Raw genomic sequence first — 26851 nt, forward strand, 5'->3', positions numbered from 1 at the left:
GTCTGGAACCAGCTTCCAAGTGAGGTGGTGCAGGCTCCCACCCTGGGGGTTTTTAAGAGGAGGTTGGATGACCACCTTACTGGGGTCATTTGACCCCAGTGCTCTTCCTGCCATGGCAGGGGGTCGGACTAGATGATCTGCTCAGGTCCCTTCTGACCCTAGAAACTATGAAACTATGAATTAGCAACTGAATTCAAATTCAGGAAAGTTCACATCAAAACTGGCTGGCCTTGTCAGGATTTATGGATGCTAAGCTCAAGTAAAGTTCCCTCTCATTCTTGCCAACAATGCCTCCCACCTCCAACATTTTACATTATTATTTTCTCCTCTTTTCTCTTTTTCATCATGCTACAGAATTTATCCTGGGAGGAAATTTGTTTCTACACACTTATCTGTACAGTCCTTGCAATGAGGTCACCCACTCTAGGCTTATTCAGTTTCTTTCAACCAAGCTGGGGGTTGCCTCCACCTATGCCCGCCTCCAGTTGTAGACAGAAGAAGTGATTCACACTCAGAAAAGTGAGATGGAAACACTACACAGGCACAGAAAGGGATGACTTGAGGATGGAGATACTCAGAGGAGGAAAGTGCCTGTTTATTACTGAAAAAAGAATAATCACGAAGATCCACCCCCAGATCACCACACTGCCATCCCAATCAGCCCACAAGTGGCAGAGGCCTGAATGGGAGGATTCCCCCTCCATGTATGCTCCTGAGGCACATACATACCACGTTGTCCCCACACAGCTGGATTCAGCCCCTGCCAAGTCCTGAAGGAGAGGCCGGGGGACAAGGAACTGCTGGGCAGCTATAGGACCCAGCAAGGGTTGGATCAAGTTGCACAGGAACAGGAGAGGCGGGGGGTGCTATCACTGCTCTTGGGCTGTTTGGGGTGGCAGAGTAGCAACCTAGGGAGTGGAGGAACAATACAGGGCAAGATGTGTGGCAGTGGGATGATTCAGGGCATAGCAGGGGGGTGATTCAAGTGGTGCGGGGGGGGGGGCTTCCCCCTTCCTCCCGGGTCCACACTGTGGCTAGAGAGCTGGCAAGCAGGGCAGCCATGGAGCACACTTGCAGCCCTAGCCATGTACCTGTTTGCCAGCCCTCTAATGGCAGGTCTCAGCTGTTATTCCCCTCTTATCAGCACTGGTGAGGCCACATCTGGAGTATGGTGTCCAGTTTTGAGCCCCCCAGTACAGAAAGGATGTGGAAAAATTGGAGAGAGCCCAGTGGAGGGCAACAAAAATGGTTAGGGGCTGGGGTACACGACTTACAAGGAGAGGCTGAGGGAACTGGACTTACGTAAAGTAGAGAAGAGAAGATGGAGAGGAGATTTAAGCCTTCAACTACCTGAAAGAGGATGAAGCTAGGCAGTGGTGGCCGATGACAAAACAAGGAGCAACGGTCTGAAGTTGCAGCAAGGGAAGTTTAGGTTAGATATTAGGAAAAACTCTCACTACGAGAGTAGTAAAACACTGGAACAGATTACCCAGAGAGGTTGTGGACTCACCATCCTTGGGAGTTTTTAAAGACCCAGCTAGACAAAGACTTGACTGGGATGATCTGGTTGGGGAGTTGAACTAGATGACCTCCTGAGATGACTTCCAACTCTAATTTTCTATGATTCTGTAAGTATATACACACACGTATATGTATACACACACATACACGTGTGCGTACTTTATATATACCTGAAATTTTAGGCAAGGGCCTTTAGTTCACAGTGTCAAATCTTTGACTGCCTGTATAGGTATAAATACACTATGTACATTGGGACTTAACTGCTATTAAATCACAAAGGTGGCATTTAATGCTCACTTTGCATAAGGATAACAAAAAAGAGAAGGCTTCAAGAAAATGAAGAATCAGGTCACTGATTTAGGGGACCGGAGATGAATCATTATTTACTGAAAATTAGGCTTTATATTTTTGCTAGGTCCCATGTTGACCTAAATGCTTTGTGAACTATATAATTGTTATATTGCCTCAGAAAATTCAGCCACCTAGTTTAAAGACATGTTTACATCAGCCAACTCTTCTTTTCTTTTTAGTCCTTTGGGGTGAATTAGTTTGAAAGCATTTAGTAAATAAGTGTACATCTGTGGAGCAGAAACAGTACCACAGGAAGCATTCAGACAGATATACTTATGTCACTGTTAATGTACAAAGGATTGCTAAGAACTGGTGGTTAGGTCAGTTTTGACGCAGATTTAATTTGCAAGATAAGCTTTATAGGATGTTGATTCCATGCACTTATATAAGTTACCTAGACACAATTTTCATTCTTACTATATTCTCAGTACTATACTGTGGCTGTTTCAGACAAGTCAGTAAATCATCTCTTTTACTGTGATCCCAAGAAACCCTGGATAAATTATACAACCCACACAGGGTTAAAACAAACAGATTAAACTTTGCAGAAGTACCGGATATATATAGAAAGGTTCAAAAGACATCTGAGGGCATGATTATGCCACTACCAAGAAAAAGTCCTACCCATTTGCTCTCACTCCACATTCACCATATACTGGAAGAAATAAATGGTCATGATTATTGCAGTGCTGGGTATACCCAGTGCCACCTCAGGAGCACACCTGAGACAAAACTTGAGAGCAAAGCCAGATCAAGAGAGGGTGCACTGCTGCACTTGAACGCCACTTTGATTCCTGCTCCACCCAAAGTTTAAAACAAAGCGCTTGCAATGCTAGCAGCATTTCTGATCAGGCAGTGCTGAGAGAGTCATCCAACTTCATGGCTCATTGTAACCTATCTCATCCCTTCTAAACTCGTCATTCTACACAGGTGTTAACAACCCTCTCTTCTTTTTAATGATCTTGATGTTCCACCAATCCAGCTATCACTTGTTTTGCAGTCAGTGGCAATGAGTAGGGGGTGCACGGGGGAGTATGTGCACCCCCTGAGAGCACTGGTGCACCCCTTGTCAGGCCACACTCCCTGTTTAGGCAACGGGCAGGCAGGAGCACCGGTGCCCCCTCTGTGAGCGCTGGCCGGAGAGCGGGGCTGCCAGCAAAAGTGGCTGCCCCACTTCCAGAAGTGGACCCCCTGACTCAAGAGGCACCAGTCACCCGTGTTTGCAGTTGTGCTACTGTCTATTAACTGTTCCTGATAATGAAGCTCCTATTTCACAGCCCTGAAAATTGTTTTTAAATCATTCCCATTAAGTTATATTTGTTTTTGGTTCAATGGTAAATTGGATAACGAAGCCCTAGGCCCCTAGTAAATATTAGTAAAGTTTCTAGTTTATTTTTAACTGGAGAAAAACGTGTATTGTGTTATATATAATGATACACCACACCATCTGCACCTCCCTTTCTAAAACTCTAGATCTGTCCATGCCTGAGAATGTTCCTGCCCATACGTCAGAAGCAGAGATATATTATTTTTTGGTAAGCAGTGCACATGGAGTGGGACTGAGTGAGCAGACCTTGTTTTTGAGTGCTAGGTATAGGATCATCATGGAAGTAATATAGACATGCCCTTAAAATAGGCAGGAATCACCACAAAAGGATGGAATCAAAACAACTCATTTCTCTTGTTGAAGAATTCTGCCCTTTCCTTTTTATTCACCAAGGCACAAATGCAAGTATCTTCATATATAAAAATCTAAACTCATTAGCAAGACCTACAGATCCCTTGAGTGTGCTATAATGTTTACTTTAATCTGAATGTACTCAATGCAGCTTTAAAGTCCTTTCCTCCTACTAAAAGTATCCTTAAACACGTTTCCTGTATACATATTTTAGACCAAGGCTAATCAAATTGTATTATCAATGTTTCAAACAGTATTCAAGTGTGTGACCTGCAAAGCTTATTGCATATGGAACTCTAGCATTGACAAAATGTCATGTCATTATTCTTACTATTCTAGTATGCCAATAAAATTCATTATAAAAAAATGGATTATTAGTATCCCTAATATTATGTAGTACAGGTACATTCTGTAGCAAATGTACCCTCCTTCGGTGAATGGGAAACATCTGGCACATGTTCAAAGAAAGATCCCCAAATTGCATGCAATAGAAGTATGGCACAATCTAGTTTTTAACATTTTAAAATGTTAAAAACCTCAGACATGGTCAAGAGCACCTGTCAGACATAGTCAAGAACTATCTGCATTTTTTTCAAAAAAAAATATTAGGCATTTTTTTCTTTTTAACCAAACAGATATAATCGCATCCGGTTTAACCTTGGCCATGAGACACTGCTGTTTTCTTTTTTCAAAGATACACGTCACTGCATGCTGAAGAAAAGGGGAACTTCCACAGCTTGTGGTAAGGTTGCATGATAAACAGATCTGTTCCCACCAACGAAAGAACCTGCTCGCATCAATAAAAAGCGGCAGCACTGTCTGTGAGCTGACATTTGCAGCTCTACGGATTATCACTGCAGAAGACAACCCTACACCAAAATTACGCAAAATGCCAGGATTATTTTTTTCCCACAACAACCCAACTGAATTGAAAGAAGCTGAATGCAAGGTCGCAGAAGGCAAGGTCCATAAAAAGAAGCAAAAGGCTTTGTAAGTACATGTGATGTAATAATCAAATGTATCTGAAGTGAAATTCACATCAGGAACTTGAGGATTTAGAATTAGTGCCATTTCATAGAGTTCACAGGCACAAGGTGTTGAACAACTATAATATTACTACAACAGGACTTGAACTGAAAAGAATCTGGGTGAACAGATTTTTCTCTGTTAAAACAAATTAGAACGTATTCAGTATAGAATGGAAAGGAAGAGGCTTTATTTGGCAAGGGTCAAACCTCTTGTTCTCCTGAGAGCTAGTACATGTATTATTAGCCTGTCTGGCATCAACTATCAGAGGGAAAAACTCTAGCTTTAAACATGTACAAGTTCTAAGACTTTCTTTCAGAACATAAATGCAACTGTATTTAACCAGAATAATGGACATATTACAAATGTTTGATCATTGATTTCAGTGGTGCTGATCTGAAAAGCTATTTGAAGTCCATGGTCCCACATCCTGAATCTGGCATCAAATCTTCTACCTCCAGAAAAGTTCTGTAAGTACTCAGCTCTTGTAACATATAGTAATAGTTAACTAAGGCTAAATTACTATAGTTTGTCTTTACAAACCACTGTATTAATTTCTATAAATATATAACTGATTTCAGGGATGTCCATCAAACATACTATTTTACAGGAGCTAATAAAGCTCCCCAACAAGTTTGTGAAGTAGGGAAATGTCATTATCCCTATTTTAGAGATGGGGAAACAGTAGCACAGATTGATAAAATGACACTCTCAAGGCTATGGTAAAAGTTAATTAAAAATCTCAGGGTCCAATCTAGGTAATCATGGAGCCTTCCAGTCTTTCATTAACTTACTTGTATAGCTCTGTTTATTATTTGCCCCACTTCAATCTCCAAACAATGCTAGAAATTTAATGCAGAGTCAATTATGAGTTTTAAGAATAAGCAATTCATGCTCATAGCATTCTGTAATCATTTAAGTCTTCCTAAAAGTACAATACTTTGTTTTTTATATTATATAGTTTCCTTTCCTTTTTGTCACCACAGGCTTTCTGCAGAAGAGGTGATGCAATGGTCCCAGTCTTTGGAAAAGCTTCTTGCCAGCCAGAGTAAGTGCATTACTTTATTATTGATACTTCTTTATTATTGAACTATTACTTTTCTGATGTGTCTTAAATATAATGCTAAACCTGACTGTGTATTTGTGTTTGCTGTAGGAGGTCAGGGAGTCTTTCGGGAATTTCTGAAGTCCGAGTTCAGTGAGGAGAATATGGAGTTCTGGTTGGCCTGTGAAGAATACAAGAAAACCAAGTCTGATCACTTACATGGCAAAGCAGAGAGGATATATGAGGAGTTTGTTCAGTCAAATGCTGTTAAACAAGTAAGTACAAAGTTAATGTGTACATATTTATATTTGAAATATTATGGGATAGCCATGAAAAAGAGCAAACATGTCATTCTAAAACAAATATCCATTTAATTAAATGGAAAGAAAAGGCATTCTTGGTTTTGTTAATTTACCTATTATACTTCTGCGTTGTGCCCCAAGCCTACCAAAGCCTCACAAACACAATTACATAAGGCAAGTCAATGAATGGATAAAATCCTGCTTGGAAAGTAGAGGTGGTGGTAATGATTCATCTGGTGACACTCTTCTTTTGAACTGATTTGAACTTATGCCAAACAAGACATGAGAGCATCCTGCCTCAAACACCGACAAAAGTGTTGATGATTTTTAGTCCTTAAAGATCAGAGATGACTTTGGAGTGGGGGGAGAAGGCAGGGAACAGGACAAATGTACTAGCATCAACCTTAGTCCAAACTGTATGCCTAACATTCAGCCAAGAAGAGTCCTCTTGTTATTTTACTTAAAGTTATTCTTTACTTCCTCACCTAAACCCTTGTGTTGTGGCTCTTCAACCCCAGAAGCAACTGTGTTACAACAATGAACAGTATTTCTTATGTGCAGTTAGTGTATCAATTTTATATTTAATCACTAAAATAAAAAGGCAGCACATATAAGGGCAGATGAATTGTTCTAACTTTAAAAAAATGCTTTGGAGTGAAATCAAAGAGTTTGTTTCAGCAAGATAAAGTAACAAAAAGAAGCAGGAAGCAAGTTTTTTTTTAAAAAAAACCCAACACATTACATTTCATTTTCTCTTTCCAGATTAATATTGACTATCGTACAAGAGAAACAACAGCTAAAAAGGCTCAAGACCCAACCCTCACAAGCTTTGATGAAGCCCAAAAAACTGTCTACATACTTATGGAGAGGGATTCCTATCCTCGATTCTTGAAATCCAAAGCCTACCTGAGCCTTTTAAACCAGCTTCAGGCCAACACTCTCAAGTGAAGAGTCTGATGAAACAGAGAAATGATGGTAGACTACTTATGTCACTTAACCTACAGATAGGTCTTCCTACAAGGCTGGCTTTCAGTAGGGAGAATGGTAATGCTAGCCTCCAGAATGCTGGGAGGAACACAGAATAGCTATGCATGCATGAGATTGCTTGATAAAACTCAACAAGGAGGAGGAAGGCACTGAAGCTAGTTTTTATACAAGAATGAGAGAGTAGAATGGGGGAAAACCTCCTGCCTAATAGCACTGAACTGAGACAGGAAATATTATTGTTCACATGGTACTGTGATTCTGACCAAGGTATTACAACTCATAGAACTGACAGTGACTTGAATGAGGGAGGGCAATGTTTTTGTATCTGATAAAGATGGTTACAGAAGGGAAATATATCAACAATGGGGGAAAAATTCCAGCTGATAATTTTGGTAACTTAAAAAAAAAGAAGCTAAAAAACACATCGACAATGATGTCTGGCCTATAAATGTTAACAAATGTGTGTCCAGTAATGATATTGTATTATGGAAATGTATTATAAGCTTAAAATTTTGAATGGATTTTTATTTAAAATGTTAAAAACCAGATTACCCGATACATTGTATTTAACAAGTGGGTATGTAGCATTTCTTCACTCTTTAATTTATGGCAAAGTATAAAATAATAAGACACAATTCCACAAGTAAAAACAGCTAACAACAGGTACAGTGTTTCTCTGGTCTTTTTTTTAATTAATTCAAAGAGAAAGCTTACTAAATTGTCTCATCAGAATTAAAGTATAGTTATTGTAACATCTGGTTTTTTTCTAGTCTACTCATAAATTCCATTCTATATTCATCATTCTCCCAAAACCTACTCATGCAAATATTCTAGATCTTTCTTCTGATCCAATTCTTTATTATAATTATTATATATTAGCTACACTCTAATTACTACTGAAGAGACATAGAATAAGGTCTAAGTTTCTCTCCCATTTTTTGCACATCCACAACCTTATTAAGTCTTTGAGCAAGAGTAAGAACTAAGAATAAAAACATCAGAGCAGAATTGCAGAAGAAGCTCCTCATCTTACATTCTTGACTTGTAAAACATACCAGATCATTCATACATATCAATAATGACAGTAACTGGTGAGACTGACCAGCAGTGCTATTGCTACAGCACCATGTTTTGGCAGGATGCTGTGTTGACAGAGACTATCATTTACAATGCTAATATTAAAGTAAAGGTCATTTTAAATTGTGCATTAAATTTGCTCTGCAAACAATGCAGTGTTGTGTGGGCAGCATATACCAAAGATGGCAGTGGTGACTAGATGGGAGATTAAAGTAAAAGGTCAACCTCATAACTGTACTTGAAAATGCTAATATCCAAACACAAGTAACAATCAAATATGTTGCTTTAAAACCTTGTGATGTTAGATGTTAACATGAAAATAAATAATCTGCTAACAATTAATTTTCTCTATGCACCAAGTAAACTCTTTTGCTTTTCTCCCTTACAATTTCTTTTTACACCTTTCTTTTAGATTTTCCATTTTCCTAAATTATACAATCAGAACCCAGTTCACTATTGCTAATATCAGGAAATGGAAACTATTAATTTTATGCAAAAGGCATCTATACATACTTGCTTTCTGTGGAAAAATGGCTGCATTTATACTTTCACCCTTTGCTGAAGGGCTTCTACTGGAGGACACTAACCTTAATATAGAGCTAAAGTTCCTATGGAGTGAACACAAAAAATACACCTGAAGCTACAGTTCCCTGCCCTCTTTTTAGTCTACCACCCTTTAGGGTTTTATTACTACCTGTATTGATGCACTAGTCAATGACAAACAGCCTTGTTGTTTCAGGTGATGTTGATGTAGAGGAAAAACTTTCCTTCAAAGACTATCTGTAATAAAGTTACATGTACAACTGAGAGAATCTTCAGCTGTAAAAATTGGGTGTTACCTATTGTGTTAATGATACCCAAAAAAAACTAGGTTCCAGATTCATCTCTCTGCAAACCTAATGCTTAGAGACCTAGCAAATAAAGGCAGTCACATAGAATGCAGGAGATTACACAGATTCTCTCTGGCCATGTCTACACATGTAATGTGACTGACTAAATTCTGGTGCAATTTCAGCCAGAGTAAATTAATCTTCATGTCACCATCTACACATGCATGTAAATACAATCATTTACTCCACCAATGGACAGTATCCATCCATGTCTGATGGGACTACCCTATACTGGAGTAAATTAATCTACTGTGCCCTAATTGCAGCACATGTGTAGACAGTGATGCTTTACTGCACAGTAAATTAGTCTACTGCATGGTAAAGTGCACATGTAGATGCTCCCTCTGGCCACATCCAGATGTGCAGGCAAACACAAACCTCTTTGTGGTGCTACAAACTGTGCACATGGAGTATTAAAATGTGCCCCACACTTAAAATTTGCAAATTTCCTGGCAAAAAAAACACCAGGAAAAAAGTGGCACAGAGGACACAAAAATAGTGTGCACTGGAACAAACAGAGGCTTGGTTCTCCAGTGAGATGCTCTGGTTGCTGGCCAGAGCATTTGTACTACTCCATTTGTGCCCCTGCTGCTCCAACACACCAAGAGCCAGGAGGAGCTGGGCAAGGGCAGTTTGCCCAAAGCAGGACAGTTTGTCCTGCAACAAAGCATACATGCAGGGGCATGTGCTGAGGCACAAAGTGGCAGCACAAATTTGTGCCGCTACTATTTATGCCGCCGCATGCTCATGCCCCTGCACATTTGGATGCAGCCTCTGTGTACAAATAAACATATATTCATTGGGCCAAAGTAAAATGTTCCAACAGAAAAGATTTACAGAGAGAGAATAACTCTAAATCTGTTCTAAATCAGACAGAGCAGGGAACTGAACTGCTCCGTTTTGCAAAATATTTCTAAAGGCCTTGATTTTCATTCCATGTTAGATTTTCTTCTTAAAATGAAATTCTTGTTTTGTGCCAATACTAGTTCATATACTGTATTCTAAGTTCTTCATAGCACATTAAATAAGGCAAAAGACAATGGCAATAATTCTACTCCAACATCTACTCATGCTGAAGATATTCCGGCTCCCTCAAATGACCTTAGCAACACTGCCAGATTCTGCCAAGGATAAAAAGCATAGCAAAAGTAATGGAGAGTGCTCTCTGTCAGGCTGCCATAATCTTAGCATTTTATAGCTGTTGCTATAGCAAAACTATACAAAGCTGGTTGCTTAAACAAAGTCTGAGAAGCCTGAAGACATTTTAACATATTTTGGAATTTCATCCCTACTAATCTATTTAATAAAAAACAAATGGCTATAAGCAACACTTAAGTGGCACAACCTGTACTGCTTATGAACATCAGGTTGACTTCTTCTCCAAAACCTGGGAGAAAAGTTGAAGTTTGTTGAATTTACCAATGCGCTAGGCATATTGCTTATTTTGCAATGAATTCTTTGAAATGCTATATAAATGTGGGTTGTCTAAATTCATTAAAAAAAAAAGAGAGACACAATACGATGGTTCAGAAGATTAAGGACTTGGTTAAGATTTGGTTCAATAAAAGCTTTTTGCTTTATTTACAAAAGCATGCACACCTTGGCAAGTCTGTTTGTGATCTGCTACTAACCTTATCCTTCCACCCACTCCACCCCACACATCCACGGAAATAGTAGCAGAACCATTACTGACCTTACAACTGTAGGATGTATGATACCGAAGTGTGGTAGTCTTCTGAAATGGTAGAGGTTACAAACCAGAGGATGGAAACTGAAGCAGAAATTATGAGTTATCAAACCAAATGTATCACAAGCTCTTTTCCCATAGTAACTTTAAAATAATCTAATACGTCAGGATGAAATAGAGGCTGTCCTTGATGAAGGACATGTTTTATTTGCTTGTTTCCTTTCCTGCTAATCTTTTACAAACTATAATAAGTCTACAATTAGTGAAAATATTTTACTGTACAGATTTTTTTTCCATAGTCCTATATATTGGAAATTAAGTTTTTTGGTAGTGGTCGAGTTTTTTTCAGGGAGGTAGTTAGCCATGTTTATCTGAAGTCAGGCAGAAAGCAGGGTTGAGATGCACTTTATAGACTAACTTATGCATAAGCTTTTATGGACCTGAGCTCAATTCATCAGATGCTGCAATTTGATGTTTTAAAGTCAACCTGGAAACAGGTCATTAGTGCTGGAGACAGGTTTAGCCTAAGAATGTGGTCAGGTACCCAGGACACAAAGGCAGAGCAGCAACTTCCAGTTGCCATGCCATAGCAATCATGATTGTATGGCTGCTAGAAGCAACTTTTTTTTTGCTTCCCCCACCAGGGTTGGCGCATGGGCCAGTTGCCCCATTCACCTCACCCTAATTATGCCACTGGGAGAAAGAGATTGGCTTGTTTTTACTGTTAATTAAAAATGGATTAAGTAATTATGCAAAATCACAACAACACTGAACTGAATGGATTTCATTTAAACTTTTGAAAATAATTCACACCAGGTCAAAGTCATTGGAAGTTTTGCCAGGCCAAGGGCTTCAGACTCGAACTGCATTATCTGACCTTTAATAAAAAGAGTGATTTTGTAGGTCAGGTTGCTGATTTGATTTTTAGCTTTCCATATTTAGAACATGAATAGAAGACAATGAAAATCCACTCCTTTTTTATGGAATTTAATAATGCTCATCAAAACAGGTAGGCAAACAGTCATATTTCATCACAAAGAGACCAGATGCAGTACAAAAACAGCTCTCCATTTCAAAGCATAAGGATTTTTAAGCTCTCTTATGTGTGTTCTACTCTGTCCCTAAAGGAAACATCTTAATTGTCAAAGTTTCAGTTGACAAATAAATCATCTGTATCAGCAGAGTGGATATTATTAAAAGTGAGAAAGCTGAGACTACTTCAGTGCAGATAATTTCTTAAAATGAGTGCCAAACATGCCAGCTTCGCAGTATCCAGACTTAAACAAATGACTTAAGGAAACTACACTTTAGGCATTCACGTTTGAAAAATGTGGTCTTAATGTGTTCTCTGAAACATTTGTTACTGATTATCTCCAAGAGTAATTAGAAAAATAATCGCAAATTTTCAAGTACAGGGCAGCCATGTATAATAGGTTGACCATGAAAACATTAGAAATATCACTCTTCATTAAGGCCAATGGACAACTGAAGCATTGTAAATTCAGCAACTTATATGATGCTAAAGCCACTGCTTCATGCCCACATGCTGAAGTAATGGGCTTTATGACTGTCAGCCTTCTCCTTGTAGTTATGAAACTCGTGTGAAACACCAGACAAAGAATATACACCAGAGGTGGAAAATCTAAATGTTCTTATCCAGAACTTCCCATCAGATTATATCAAGAAGTGTGATCCCTACAAATGAGCTTTTAAGAGAGGAAGTTTTAGTCACTGAATGTCAGGAAAGATTGAAAAACAAGTTCTTGCTTAAATTTTCCATGCATTGAGAGGACAGTTCTAACTTATTCTTGGCTGCTCTAAGAGGAAAGAGAAAGGGGGAGAGTTCTGTTTGTATCCTTTTTTGTTTTGTATGCATAAACCTTCAAAGGTTTTTACCCCTCAAGGATGTTTTCTTGAAAATTGTACATATCAGGTATTGATCTGTTCATTGTAGCTAGAGGGTTAACTTGGATGATGTCATCACAAACTATATCCTAATCTTCAGGTTTCAGGGTGGAGAGAATGCTGAAATATGTGTGTCTGTTTACTCAAATTCCCAACATGCATTTCAGAAACCAAACTCTTTCTGTGAAAGTTTTTTTTAATCTTTTTACACACTTAAAAACAAAACAAAAAAGGTTTTCCCAAATGAAGGGTTAGGAGGAGCAGAACTAAACTCTCCACACATGTCGATGCTCCATCTGATATGAAATGTTCGATCCATCAGCAAAAAGTGAAGATCAAGGCTTTGTATTGCACACTTATTTGGAGAAAGATGTCATGAGTTTATTTTCAGTCATCAGAAAAAGAGCACAAAGACATTCCCCTCCTTTGCTATCTGCTTATGGCAGGTTACAGAATTATAGCATTTATCTTTTCCCTAGTCAAAAAACAAGCAAACAAACCTATGTGGGACTCTTGGGGGGAGAGGTGCCACTGAGCATGGGAGGGGAGGAGATGTTGAATGCACGGGAAGGGCATGTGGGTCTTACCTGCTTCAGGGACTCAGAAAGGTCCCTGGCTGCTACTGCCATGGTACAGTCTGCTAGCCTTTGTTGTGGCAGCTACAGTATCAGTGTGATGTGCATTCATTCAGTGTGATGTGTTAATGCTGGGGTGCAGACTCTCAGGACGATGGGTGGGGGACACTGTTTTGGCAGCTTCACTTAATTGATGACCTGGGTTGGTACCCCATTTGCTCCCACAAGTTATGCTACTGTTCCAGTTTACCTTAACATTTTAGAGTTGTTACTGTTGATTAGACAGTTGTTAGAATGGTGGGAGGAAGGAAGGAGAGGAAGCATTGCCAGAAATTATACTGTTAAAAGAATCCAAAAAAACTAAGCCCTTAACTCCCATTAAAGATTTTCATTAAGCTTATTCCCAATGCCCAAAATGCCTTTTTTTTTTAATGACAAACTGCAAACTTTTACTGAAAACCAAAAACTTTTTTAATGACATAGGTTACATTTACATTATGTAAAACCTTTCTGCTAGGCCCTGGACAATAGTAACAAGAACCAAGTTCCCATTTATACCAACCCCAACTTTCTCAAGCCCCAACCCAGAAAACTTAAAATTTAACTGGGTGTTCTAAGATGAACAAAAACTTCCTGACTCACGAGCAACATAATAAACAGGGTTTATTACAGGGAGAAAGGGATAAACACAACTGTAATATGCTAAGCACAACTTCAATGTTAGCCATTGAACATTAACAACTGTAAACCCATACAGTTAATAGTTTCAGTCATTAACAAACCAATCGAGGGCAGCTACCACCTAGACCAGTCCATTGGGAAGGGACACCCTTCTAGTGCTGCCTCATGGGGGTGTCTCTACACATACATCAGCCAAAAATCTCCCCTAAACAGTATAAGATTAAGGCCCACAAATAGTAAAACAGACACAAAGTGCACCTATACACATGCAGTGAAGCTGCTCCAATGTGCTGTAAATTACCATGTCAGAGCAGACTCCTGCCTTAATTGAGTCTGCTGGAACGTGGTAATTACCGCACCCCAGCAGACTCCAGCATCACATGTATCAGCATTTCCATGCTGAAAAATGGCATTGTGGGCATTTTAACTAAAGCTTATTTGGCAAGCTTTAGTTAAAGTGCCCCTGCTGCCATTTTTCAGAGTGGGGACAATCATCACAGAACATGGGTGCTTTAATTAGACTGGCTCTCAGAGTACATCTATGAATGCTCACATAGCCCCCAACTAGTGAGGGTATGCAAAGAAGGAATACACAATTACCATAGCAGAACATCACCACAGCTGAGCCTACATAAGCCTAAGTGTACCACCTCCCCCTAGTTCTGGTCCTAAACTAAATCCCAGCTATATCACTCCTCTTCCTGTCCTACCCAGAGCCCCAGACTGTCCAGAGCTGCACAGCCCTGCTACCTTCAAAGCAAGCAGATATTATAGGCAGATGACTTCCATGTGGCTGGAAGGGAGAGGGAGGGACTACCAAGCCCTGATGAAGAATTCCCTGAAGGACACCAAACTGCACTCTCATTCAGCCACAAGTAAACACACTTTACTGGAAGAAGCTGAGCATTACTTTGACCTGGCTCCTTTGGCAATTTTATCTAAAGCCAAGTCAATTGGCTATTAGATAAAAGCACCAAAAAAGCCCCACTAAAGTGCCTGATCTATACAGACGTCAAGCAAGTTGGGTCCAACTAAGGCACTTCCTCTCCTGCGTACATGCTGGGCTCGGCACAAGAGCATGCTTAGTTGAAGTAAAGCGCCATTTTGGGGGGGTTTGTTTTTTTTAACATCTGCAAGCAGCGGGCATAGTTCTGCTCTGTCTGCCTTCAACATGTGCACCCAGCCTCATTCCAAGAGCTTATCTTCAATCAAATCCAGGGTTTCTTAGTTTTTTTGTTTTGTCTTGGCTAGGTTGTTTTTTTTTTCCCCAAGCAGGTCAATTAATTTATTTTTAACAGCTCAGACCTGAAGGAGAATGCCTTGCATTCAAAAGCTTGTCTAACTCTATCCCAACTATACAGTTGGTAAAAAAAAAAAAAAAACCCAAAAAACAAAAAAAGAAAGAAAAAGATACCACCCTAAGAAAACCTTGCCTCTTTGTACATGTATGTAGTTGGCAACACTGATTAAGCTTCTTAGAAAATCTGATACCCTGCACTTAGTTACGTTAGCCATCTAAATTGCTAGTGCTATAGGTCTGTAGGCATTTCTTTCCCAAATAAAATTAAGGTTTTTTTGAGTGAAATATTATAAACTCTGAGCTATCAAAACTTTCAATTCTGCCCTGTGCCAGAACCAGATAGAAATGTGGCAATGTTTGCAAAACTTATCTTTAAACTCCAGTTCACCTCTAAAGCACAAAGTTGCCCATTGACCACACGCCTTGGAAAAAGTCACCCAAAACAATCAAGAAGTTTATTTTCAACATACTGTGGTTGAAGCCTCTCTGTAGAGTTGGAGGGCTTTTTTTTTTCAAAATCTAACACTGTAACAAAACACTTTGAACTTATCCTGATATGGAAAATGTACACTATATTTAGTCCAGCCCACTTCTTGTCAAAAGAAAAGGTCAAAATGAAAGCTTTAGAGGATAGGTCTACAAGAGAGTTCAATTCCAGTTCACAGCTCACAGAACTAAGCTAACAAATTTGTATACACTCTGAGTACTCCATGTGTGCTTGTGATTTGCTCAAACTGTAACCCTGGGTAAGTCATAAATGTTTGTGTCCTTGAACATATATTTGGGAGGTCTTCAGGTAGCAGATTTGTAGATTCCAGTCTTAGGTTAAAAAGAAATAGCTTAAAAAAAGAAGTGACTTTTATCCCTATGCAGTTGGCCAGCATAAGGTCTAAACTCCACTTAAATCTTCAAAATATGACTTAAATGGAAAACCTGTACTTCGAGTGAAAATTACTCTGAACAAGATGTGAACTGGTTCAGGCAAGAACACTGAGCACTTATTCCTCCAACTACAACATTCACCTCTTGGAAAGCTGATTCAGTAAGACAGTTGAAAGTTCAGAGCAAAGTCAAGTATGACTGTCAGTCACATGACTTCCTCAGTGTCTGAATGGCAGATTCAGTCAATCACACCATATAGTCAGGGTTACATCATAAACATTTAGGGATTGGGCATTTTCAATAGTACTTATTTTTGGGGTCATACAGCCACTGAAACCTGGTAAACCCATAGTCACTTTGGTCGAGGCTGAATAAGACCAACAGTAAACATTTTTTAAAGTCTTCCTTCTACAAGGAAGTGATACCTTTAAAAATGTACTTTCGTTCATGCTTATTGTTCAGTCATGAAATGTGTTGAACTTACTGCAAGATTTCTGAAAATTTAAGCTGCTGACACATTCACTGCCCAAACTTCCAACATGTAAAATGTTAGTAGTTTGAAAAATGGCTGCGGACGTGCAACTGCAGATTAAGCAGAGGCAGGCTGGTTAGTTTTGAAACTGGGTGTCTCAGGTTCTGGTAGCTGTCTGGCTGAACCATGGGTTGCATAAATAGGCCTGGAACCCTAGATAGTTGAATCCCATGTTGCCACAACTGTCCTGTTAACAGTACCCAAGCTAGCTAGTTTTAAGTTAACCAACTGCAGTGTCTGTGTTAAGTCTCTGGGGATGCATCTACACGTGCCTGTTAATGCACAGCAATAAACTCCAGAGTTTATTGCTCTGGAGTTTATTGCTCCTGGATGTGCATCTTCGTGTGCACCCGGGATCGCAGCACACTGAGCTGGAGCAGAGCAGTCCTGGTTGGCAGGAGGCCCCAGGAGAGCTTGCCAGCCTGGAGCTGCTCCCCCTGACTCAAGGTGCTACAGAGGGACTGGCTGGGACATGAGGGTATGTTAGCATGGAGTCACCATGAGGAAACACCCTCATTCCCCAGCCAACCAGAGCAGCATCTACACATGCACTCTTGCAGAGTAAAAAACTCCTCAGAGGGATAGTACTTGGATTTACAAGTACTATCCTGCTGCAGAGTAAATTAGTTTGCTCCAATCTAACAGGGGCGCACGTGTAGATGCCAAGATGCTTGCTGGGTCGCTAATTAATCTATTGCATAGTAAATGTCTCGTGTAGATGGGCCCAGGATGTGGACAGATTTAATATTCAAAGCAGATATAACATTCAAATGCCTTTCGTACACTTCAAAGGGCAAGTGGACAGGTGTACGCAGAAAATGGTAGAAGCACTTAAAAAAAAAACCCATAGGAAACAACTACTATTTACAAGTGCTTCAAAATTAAGCTTTGGCTGTATGTTCATACTCTACTGAGCATGACAGGAGAGCTGCTCCAGCATAACACAGTGTTTCTCTTGCCCCTGTGTGTGTGGGAGGTGGGGTGCAGGAGCAGGAGTAGGGCAGGATCTCAATGAGCACTCTGCGCTTCACCTTAATAGAACTCAGAGACTGGGATGGGATGACACCCCAGGGGAGTGAGGCAGATAGAAGAGCACCCATTGACTTAAATGAGAATGTTCCTCTCTATTCAGGAAGTGGGAATGGCAGCAGAACTACAGGTCACAGCAGCCCATAAAGAGACCAGGAGGTGCAGAGTGCTTACTGACAGTAAGTGCTTTCCTCTCCACTTCACCTATGCTCTACCAGAGTGTCTCCTCCTGCCAGAACCAAAAGAAACATGGGTGGGCATGGGGCTTCTGGTACCCTAGTTCTGGCAGGGGTCACTCTTGGAGAACAGAGGAAGAGCAGAACAACAGGACAGTGCTCAATAACAGTCCACGTCATTACCCGGCTCTACCAGAATTAGCATCAGGAATACAACTATAAAATAGGAGCCCATGTATAAGCGAGTGTTCGACTAAACTTCCATTTATGTCTCTCAGGTCACACAATGAAAGATTAGTACAAATGTCAAATAGTGAAGTGGGCCTCAGCTTACAAATACGAGTGTAAATGGAAACATCTGTTGGAGTGGCAAAAAAGCAGGCACCAACATGAGCGTGTGCCAGTTAGAGAAAGATGGAAGACAAGTTTTCAAGTAATCACATGAATCCTTGCATGTAATATGGCTCACGCACTACTCTTCCATATCACAAGCAGGAGACTCATTTCATGTATAAGGAACTAGCATTTTAGAAAAGTTTGCTTAGTTTGTGGTCAATAGCCACACTTAGATGGTAGAATCATTGGTGAAAATAATCACAATTTCACTGTATTCTTTGATTGGTATGGGTGTCAGTACACCTTAGAATACAATTAATGGAGGTGTGTAAATGGGAGAGAAGTTTTTCCTGGGCAAAGAAAGGAAAATGATTAAAGGAAGAAGAATGGAAAAGAATGACAGACTATGAAGGCAAGAGAAAGAAAAACAAAAAAAGAAAGTAGAGAAATAGCGGCAGGAAGAGAGGAAAAATAGTTAAACAAACAAAAAAGATACCTTATACAAATGAAGAAAAAGATTGTAATGAAAGAACATAAAAGGAAAAACAAGAGCAACAAAGCAAGTTAATTAATAGTTTTCAATGCCAAACTGTCATAACAATGAGACAAGTGTTTGATGAATGCACAAACAGTCTTTGGAGCATCCAGTAACATTTGGCTTCATTCTCCTTTGGTTTCTCAAAAGGATGAAGGATCACATACAAATGAGACAATGGGAGTTGTGGTGCACTTCTGTGAGCTATGTAGAAGATTATTCCTATATATCTGCTTCACCGTAAAGCCCTAGGAAAAAGAATACCAAATCAGGAGGGTTACTGCTGCTAGGCACAGAGGCGTAAGTAGAAATTTCATTGCCCTGAGCAATAATGATGTTGAGCACCAGAGAGCAGAGATGCAGAGCACTGTGGAAGGCTGCTGATCCCCCCCATCTGAATTGGTGCCCCGCTTGTCAGACACTGGTTACACCACTGCTTATGCATAGGAATGAGACCACAATCCACATCAGGAAGAAAAAAGTTCATTGTGTCCCAAGCCAGTCAAATACATTGGTAGGCTATTTTTGAACCACAAAAAATATCTCCAGAAAAGGAAGTGGCCAAGAAAAGTGATGCATTACATATGACATGATATAACCATATTTTCTCCCAAGGTCATTCTGTTTCAGTTCCTCTGATGTGATTTTCTCAGTGACTAATTCTGGAATACTTCTCCCTTCTTAAACTTTTGACAAGCTCTACTATCTAATTCGTAAAGCAATAGCAGACTCCTTTCCAGGTCTTGTCTTTATGTAATTCCAGTTTCCTTGCTCTAATTAAAATGCCCACAGCAATTGTATATCAGCATCCCCACACTTCAAAATGGGGGCAGGGGAGCTTTAACTAAAGCTCCCCACATGTCTACAGGCATTCAATGACACTATATTAAAAGCTATCCTAACAAAAAAAATCTTTAAAGTTCCTCCAAAAAATATATCACCCTAAGAAAACTTTGCCTCTCCCCCAGTTTTTGGACCTTCACAGCTATGTCATCACTCTTACACTACAAAAAATATTTTCCACATACTTCAGCTATAAAAAGATCTAGTAAAAACGTCTGTTTGAGGACACAGCTAATAAAATTGTTCATTATGATAACCAAAGAGAAAGCTGTACTAGGGAATCAAGGCACAAACTCTACTCTTATCAATGTCCTCAACTTAAACACACGTGGATAATCTGTATGCTCCCATTTAAGATGATTCATGATGACACCTAGTGGAGTATTTGTGTAACGTTTGGTTCATTTGATCATATAACCTTTCAGTTAGGAAATCCTTCATAGTTAACAATGAAAACTCAAGCTCTAATACTTATTATCCAGTGTAGTCCTGGAAAAGGAAGTAGAAATGTTATATTATGTATATCAAAAAGAAAAAAGCTGGGTCAGAACAAGTGCTCTGCAAGAAATGCATTTGGAAAAACCTTTAGAATAATCTTAGTGAAATAAAAACTAAGTACAGCCTGCCAGCAGTAATGTTTCAAGTAGACAAAGAAATTACATAAGCAAAGAATCAGATCGTTGGGAAATCTCAAAGTCATTATACCAACATTTACAGTAAGTGGATTTTTCCCACTTCTGGAAAACCTTCAAACTTGAGCTGTGCTCATGTCAGTTTAGTAGGATCACATATAACAAAAGTGTGCTAATGCCCTGAAAAAGGGAGGGCATCTTAAGCATATATAACTCTGAACATTTTTAATCGTAGGCAGTGTACGCTTTCAGAGAGCTTTTCGCATGCTAGCATTCCCTACAAATTATTTCTGGAACTGCATAAGAAGCTTAAGCAGGACATGTGTAAGTACTAGTAGATGATTAGAAGAGTCATTGTAAAGGCAGAGCCCAAAACACATTTTCCAGTTATGGAGGAGGATATATTCAGGCATGTCAGGTGTAAATAAAGAAGCGCAATGAAAATGGTTTACTACATAACCCTCCATTAGCTTGTGTGTGTATTGCTTGGTTACCGAAGAGGTTGCAACTGGGTCAAGAAACCCACATGCACAGATTTGAGCAAGAAACCAAAATAGGTTTTTGCTGTAGGAGAGGGGGACAGAAGAGAGAGAGAGAGAAAGAGAGAGAGGCACCAACTGAGCTTTGAAAGAATTGTTGCAGCACAGGTGACAATATTTAGAGAGCTAGAATGAAGCACAGGCAATCAGTAGCATCATGGTGAAATAAGAAGCCAAGAGAGGCCAAGGAGGAATGGGAGACCTTGTAGCCGCCTATACATTTATCAAGGGAGGACAACAGGGAATTGGAGATGTGCTATTTACCAGAGCACCCCTAGGAGTAACTAGGAATAACGGGTGCAAACTAGTAGAGAGTAGATTCAGGTTGGACATTAGGAAGAAATTTTTCATGGTAAAGGTGGCCAGAATCTGGAATGAGCTTCCAAAAGAGATGGCACTCTCACCTAACTTAGAGGTCTTCAAGAGGAGGCTTGATAGACACCTGGCTGGGGTTGTCTGACCTCAGTCCTCTTTCCTGCCAGGGCAGGGGGTCAGACACGATGATCCTTTGTGATCCCTTCCGACTCTACAATCTATGAATCTATGTGGCCAAGAAATGCAAAGCAATACAGGGCATTTAAACTATGAGAAAGAGGAAAATGAAATGGAGATCCATTATTACCTTCTGCTAGGAAGCAAACAAGGCCTTCTATGTGCCCACAAATGTTGCTGGGATTTCTGATCATCACAGACCCCATGGTATTTCATTGTACCATCATTCACCTTGCTAATATTTATGACAGTAAACATGTAGTACTCCTGTTTAGATCTACTTAATCTCTACCTGGGTGTTGACAGTATGTTCATCACCATCATGTATTAGTGCCCTGTGTTTTCTCTCAGCCAATCTAGCCTTTAGGTTCCACAGGGAAAGACCGATCCATCTGCAGACCATTCATGAGTGCCATAGTATGGTATAGTTCTCATCTGCTTGGAGCTAGTGTCTACAACACATTCCCAAAAAACACACCTGGTGTGGCAATCCAGAAAAGGTGACTCGGTCCAGTGGCAGTGTAAACAGCAGAGAGTTCTTCAGAACCCTCAAAGGCAATGGAAGTGCCTGCTTGGTGGGATTCAAAGGGGTGCATCCCTACGTGTGGGAATGTGCATTTCCCACTGGACAAGCAGCAGCAGTACATGTTTCTGTTGCTGCTATTTGTCCCTGGCATGCCCCTGCACACATGCTCTGGCACATGGAAAATTGGTCCTGCTGAGGTAGGGGAGACTGGGGCCAAGCAGTCTCTACCTAGGGTCCTGGGGGCCTCCCCGGGCAGCAACAGCAGATTTCCCAGTGCCAAAAAAAAAAAAAAAAAAATCACAAAAAAAACAATGTGGTGCACACAGCAGCCCTGTGCGCTGCCAGAAAGGGACCCTGGCCAGCCAGAGCCATGCTAGCCAGGCACTGAGCAGCTGGATCACTGCTGCTGCTGCCACCTCAGGAGGCTCCCAGGTAAGGCTGCTGCGGTTAACCCAGGTGCCAGGGGTGGGCAAAATGCGACCCACAGGCTGGATGCAGCTCACCAGGCCATTCTATCTGGCCCACAGGGCCCCTAAAAATTTAGAAAAGTAATATTTATCTGCCCCCAGCCACCTGGCATGCAGCCCTCGATGGCTTGCCAAAACTCAGTAAGCGGCCCTCCACCCAAAATAATTGCCCATCCCTGTGCTAGCCCCAGCCTCCCTTACCGTAGCAGGAGCTCTGGCACACTGCAAATTGCATGTGTGCAGGGGTGTGCTGGGTACAAATAGCAGCAAAAACACATGTTCCCACTCATGGGCAGGAGCCCACAGTATCATGTGTGTTCAGTGTCCTGCGCTTCAAAATGGTAGCAGGGGCACTTAACTAAAGGTTGTTCAACAAGGTTTTGTTAAAGCACTCCCACCTCTATTTCAAAATGTGGGGACACTGAATATATGCAACACAGAGGCTGCTGGAGCACAGAAATTACTATGCTCCATGCGTGCTAATTAGCACACATTAAAGCAGAGGTCCATCGTGTGTACAGGTGCCCTAAGACTCCAATTTATCAAAGCAGTTGAGTATCTGCTTAAATGCATCCTATTCAAATAATTTAAGGTACCGACTTAAAATGAAGCATATGCTGATATCCTTTTGAAATTAATGGGATTTCACTACATGCTTACCACAATGACTCCCAATTCTATCCTTCTGTGGTAGCTTCATATAACATACTATGAAACTTCATATGAGGTTGAGTTTGAGGCCTCATTTTTCAATGCATCATATAAAGCAAAACATACATGGAGCAGAAGGAATGCTTAAACTTTCAGTCTGCCAGAAAAACTGAAATATCAAAACCAAATTTGTTTCAATTTTGAGCAACTTTAACTGTTATTTCATAAAATAAAAGTTACTGTACAAAGTCACTTTGAATCAAAACCAAAATATTAACAATTCTTGAAAGTGTCAAAATCAAATGTTTTGCGGTTTTGTGGAATTGCTTTAGTTTCTTAAACTGATGACTGGCCAAGATGAACAAGGATTTTTATGAGATCTAAAAAAGTGTGATATTAACCATCTCAGTTAACTACCTTCAGTTCCACTAAAGATATATGAAAAGCCCCAGCTGCTTTCATTCAGTGCTGAAGAGTGTAGCTTCCCGCATACTGTGGATGTACTGAGGATAGTCTCTGACAAGTATGTATGTGCAATAAAACAATTAAAAGAGTGGAAAAACATATAAGCAGAACACACCACATGACATTGACATTTTATATTATTCAGAGTTCTTAGGGCCAACTTTTACTCTAATGGCAAAGTCTGACAAGATAGTATAATTTATCTAAATAAAACTGGTGAAGATCAGTTTAGAAATTGTAGGAATCAGACTCTGAGTTATATACAGAATTCCCAACCGTAGGTTATGTTGGAAGTACCTCCTGGATAATATTTTTCTGCAGTAGTTTAGCAGACATTAACAAGTGAGCATTTCTCATTTTTAAAACTGTGTGAATTTAGACCTTGACTTTCTTAAGGGTGTGGGCAGACATAATGCTTAGAATGCTCTAAACACACTTTAACCTTTAACGAAGGAAGCTAAATGGGCCCAGTTCTAGGGAACACTTTTGGGTGTGGGGGGAGCTCAGTGTGAGCACAAGTTACTGTGAATAGTTCCCTATGTAGGACATCTATGCCCCATCCCACTTCAGGGACAGATGGAGATTTAGGGGTAAGAGCAAGACCCAGAGACTGTCTCCTGATTCACTCCCCATGACTTTATGTCTCATTGTATTGTGTAAGTGTTGTTGTAGTTTTGCAACTATTTTTTGTTAGTACGACAGACTGAGCCTGACAAGAATGAGTGAAGCTCTGAAGGAGGTGGACAAGGAGAGAAGGTCCAGGGCAAAGTGGATGAGGAGAGAAGGTGGACAAGAGCTGGACAAGGAGAGAAGGTGCCAGGGTGGACAGAGTAAAGTCTGAGGACAGAGGGAATTGGAATGGCACAGTAAAGACTGGTTATTTTAAAACAGCATCTGCTGTGGTGTTTGAGACATCAGTACTGCGACTCCTCTTTAAAAGAAGAAAACATGCCCTCCTTCCCAGGAGCCGACAGAAAAGAAAGAGCTGTCTGAGCTGCAGGCACTGGTGTTGCAGTTCACCAGGGAAGCCAGGGACAGAGAAGAGCTGGGGGCTCAAAGCCAGAAGCTTGCCCCTTGTGAAGCCATGCCAGTGATGGCTGCTGGGAGGCCTCCCAGGAGACAGAGAGACTAAATAAAGCTGTTGACTTGAGGAGTCCCCTCAAAAAGGGAAAGTTTCATCCTTTTCTTTTTCATAACAAGACCCCAAGAGTCTAGACTTGCCTTTCACTAGAGACAGGTTTCAACTCCCTGGAATGTTTCAAAAGCACAACAGGAAAATCATATTGAGCCAGTCCTCCTTGAACCATTTCAAAGTTACATGAGAACACAGAACTTTCCATGCCTACTGTCTGGCTATTCCACTAAGCAACCCAATCTACACTGCTGCTTACCTCTCCAAACCCATGCAGGGCAATAGAGGTCACTCTGGGAAGCAGGCAGGACTCTATTGCCCAAAGTCCTATTGCAGCGGTCTCCAACCTTTTTAAGTAGGAGATCACCTTTGGCATTTAAAAGCAACCCAAGATTTCCCGTGTGCCACCACCAAAGCCAGCAGGTAAATCTGTGGGGAGGAAGGGTGAGGGAAAGGGTGAAGATTGAGTCAGAGGGAGAAAAAATGATTTGGGGGCATGCCTCCCCAGCAGGTAAGTCCCACCCAGCCAGGGCCCCACTCAACTTACCCCCATTCCTGGTTCTGTGGCACTGTCCCTCAATCTAGCCCCTGCCCCTTTTCTCCTCCATAGACTGACCTGCTCGGCTGGGCTTGCGTATGCGCATGCATGGTGTGCATGCATGCACGCAGGCATTCCACGCCCCACCCCAGCCTTGGATCAACTCCAAGAGGCTCTAAGATCTACCACAAGAGGCTCTGAGATCTACTGGTGGATTGAGATTCACTGGTTGGTGACCATTGATCTACTGCTTTCAGAAACCACAGTCCACAGGGGTGGGAAAGCAGAACACCTTTGTTTCAGGGACTCTGGGTGTAGAAAATCAGTTGGGGTAAGGAATGGGTAGCCAAGTACTAAGGGAAGGGCTATGTGGCCCCCTGCCTATGATTCCCTGGGGGCTCTGAGAGCCCTCCCCCAACCCCAATAACTGAGTTTTTTGCTTGCACTGGAAAGCAAAATTTTATCAATTTCACCTCCCTGCTACAGGTCCCAGGGCTAACTACGAGAGTGTAGTGCACAGGGGTGAGGAACGCTTAACTATTAATGGGCTGATTCACTTCACATTGAGCATATAATTGAGTTATAATTGAAACTGTGGGTATTGACCCCTAGAAGGCATGATGGTCCAAATACTCTGCCATCCTCTGGTGGTGTTTCAGGTGATCTCTAAAAGTGATAGCTCTAGTTAGAACTCTTAGCAGTGTACATACAGACACTTAGGACATCTATACATGTGATGGCATTCTGCTCTGACATGTGCTAATTAGCACACGTCCGAACAGATTTGATTCATCGAGTTTGCTGTGAGTCTGTTGGAGTGTGCTAATTAGCGTGCTCTAGTAACCTCTGCATCACATGTATTCAGTGGCCCCACATTTCAAAATGGCAGTGGGGGTGCTTTAAGTAACGTTCATCTAACAAGCTTTAATTGAAGTGCCCCCACTGCCATTTTGAAGAGCAGGACACTGAATACACATGACACTGCATGTGCTTCAATTAGAGCGGCTCTCAGAGCTGCTCTAATTAAAGTGACACCCCCACCCTAGAGCACATGTATAGATGCCATTAATGTCATTGTTAGGTATTCAAATAGGATTCACAAGAATCCATAATGTTAAAAAAAACCTGTGACCTGTTACGGTTTTCTGAATTCTTTGCAACAAAAATTGCTTTATTATTATTCTATAGTAAAAAATGAGTGAAAACTAAGAGCTGGCATTTTCTGAGGGCTGCCTTGAGTCTAAAAAGGCTGAGAACCACTGGTCTATATGCTGATTTTTCAAGTAGGCCTGTCTCTGTGTGTGTGTGTGTGTGTGTGTGTGTGTGTGTGTGTGTGTGTGTGTGTGTGTATGTGTGCGCGCGCGCAGTTTGTGCAAATATATGCTATTTTTGATCAGGCAAGCAAAAAAGTTGGACAACTCCATTATTGTGACTCCTTGATAAATACGGAACTCAGGTTGCATAGTACAAATATTTGCCCATGGGTTATATAAGAAATAAGTGAAATGGCACTCAGGGGTTCTGGAAAGGTATGAAGAGTAATCAAAAGCAAACAAAAATATTATTTTATGACACAATCTTTTTTCCCATGGATTTGTAAGGGAGGAGCAAAAATAAAAGATCAGAAGGTCCCCTCAGATAAGCTTCATTTAGTCACATGAACATCACCTATCTGAACTAGAACACTTGGAAGTTTATTCTTATTCCTCCCCCAAACACTCTTCTCCAGTAGATTTGGGTTAATCAGGATATATTTGAATTCAAAACATTTTTAATCTCATCTTTGCAATCATAGGCCCTCTGCCAGATTCAACGCTACTTTGTAGATGCTTCTGCTGTGTCATCTTGCCCCAAAGGGTGATTCAGATTACTAGGGCTAGAAAGCCTTACAGACAGCAAATAAATCTTTATGCTTCCAAACTGCAGCCCAGAGCATCTAGTTCTGTAATTCTTAATTGGTACCCCATAACACCTCAGTGCCATGATATCTTTTGAAGCGTGCAGCAGGGTGCAAGGAGATAAGTGCAGGCTTATCCTTCCATAGCCAATTC

At 40.7% G+C, this 26851-nt stretch overlaps 1 protein-coding gene across 1 annotated transcript; it reads left to right on the forward strand.

Annotated features, from left to right (window-relative positions):
• Positions 1-4321: 4321 nt before the first annotated feature.
• Positions 4322-7576, forward strand: RGS1 (regulator of G-protein signaling 1). Its single transcript, XM_019502018.1, has 5 exons — positions 4322-4540; positions 4963-5046; positions 5563-5624; positions 5733-5896; positions 6686-7576. The coding sequence occupies exons 1-5, from the start codon at positions 4440-4442 to the stop codon at positions 6869-6871; spliced, it is 597 nt and encodes a 198-aa protein (XP_019357563.1). The 5' UTR covers positions 4322-4439; the 3' UTR covers positions 6872-7576.
• Positions 7577-26851: the final 19275 nt, after the last annotated feature.

Source organism: Gavialis gangeticus, unplaced genomic scaffold, assembly GCF_001723915.1.
Source record: "Gavialis gangeticus isolate Ggan-Ray unplaced genomic scaffold, GavGan_comp1, whole genome shotgun sequence".
In the NCBI taxonomy this organism is placed as follows: Eukaryota; Metazoa; Chordata; order Crocodylia; family Gavialidae; genus Gavialis; species Gavialis gangeticus.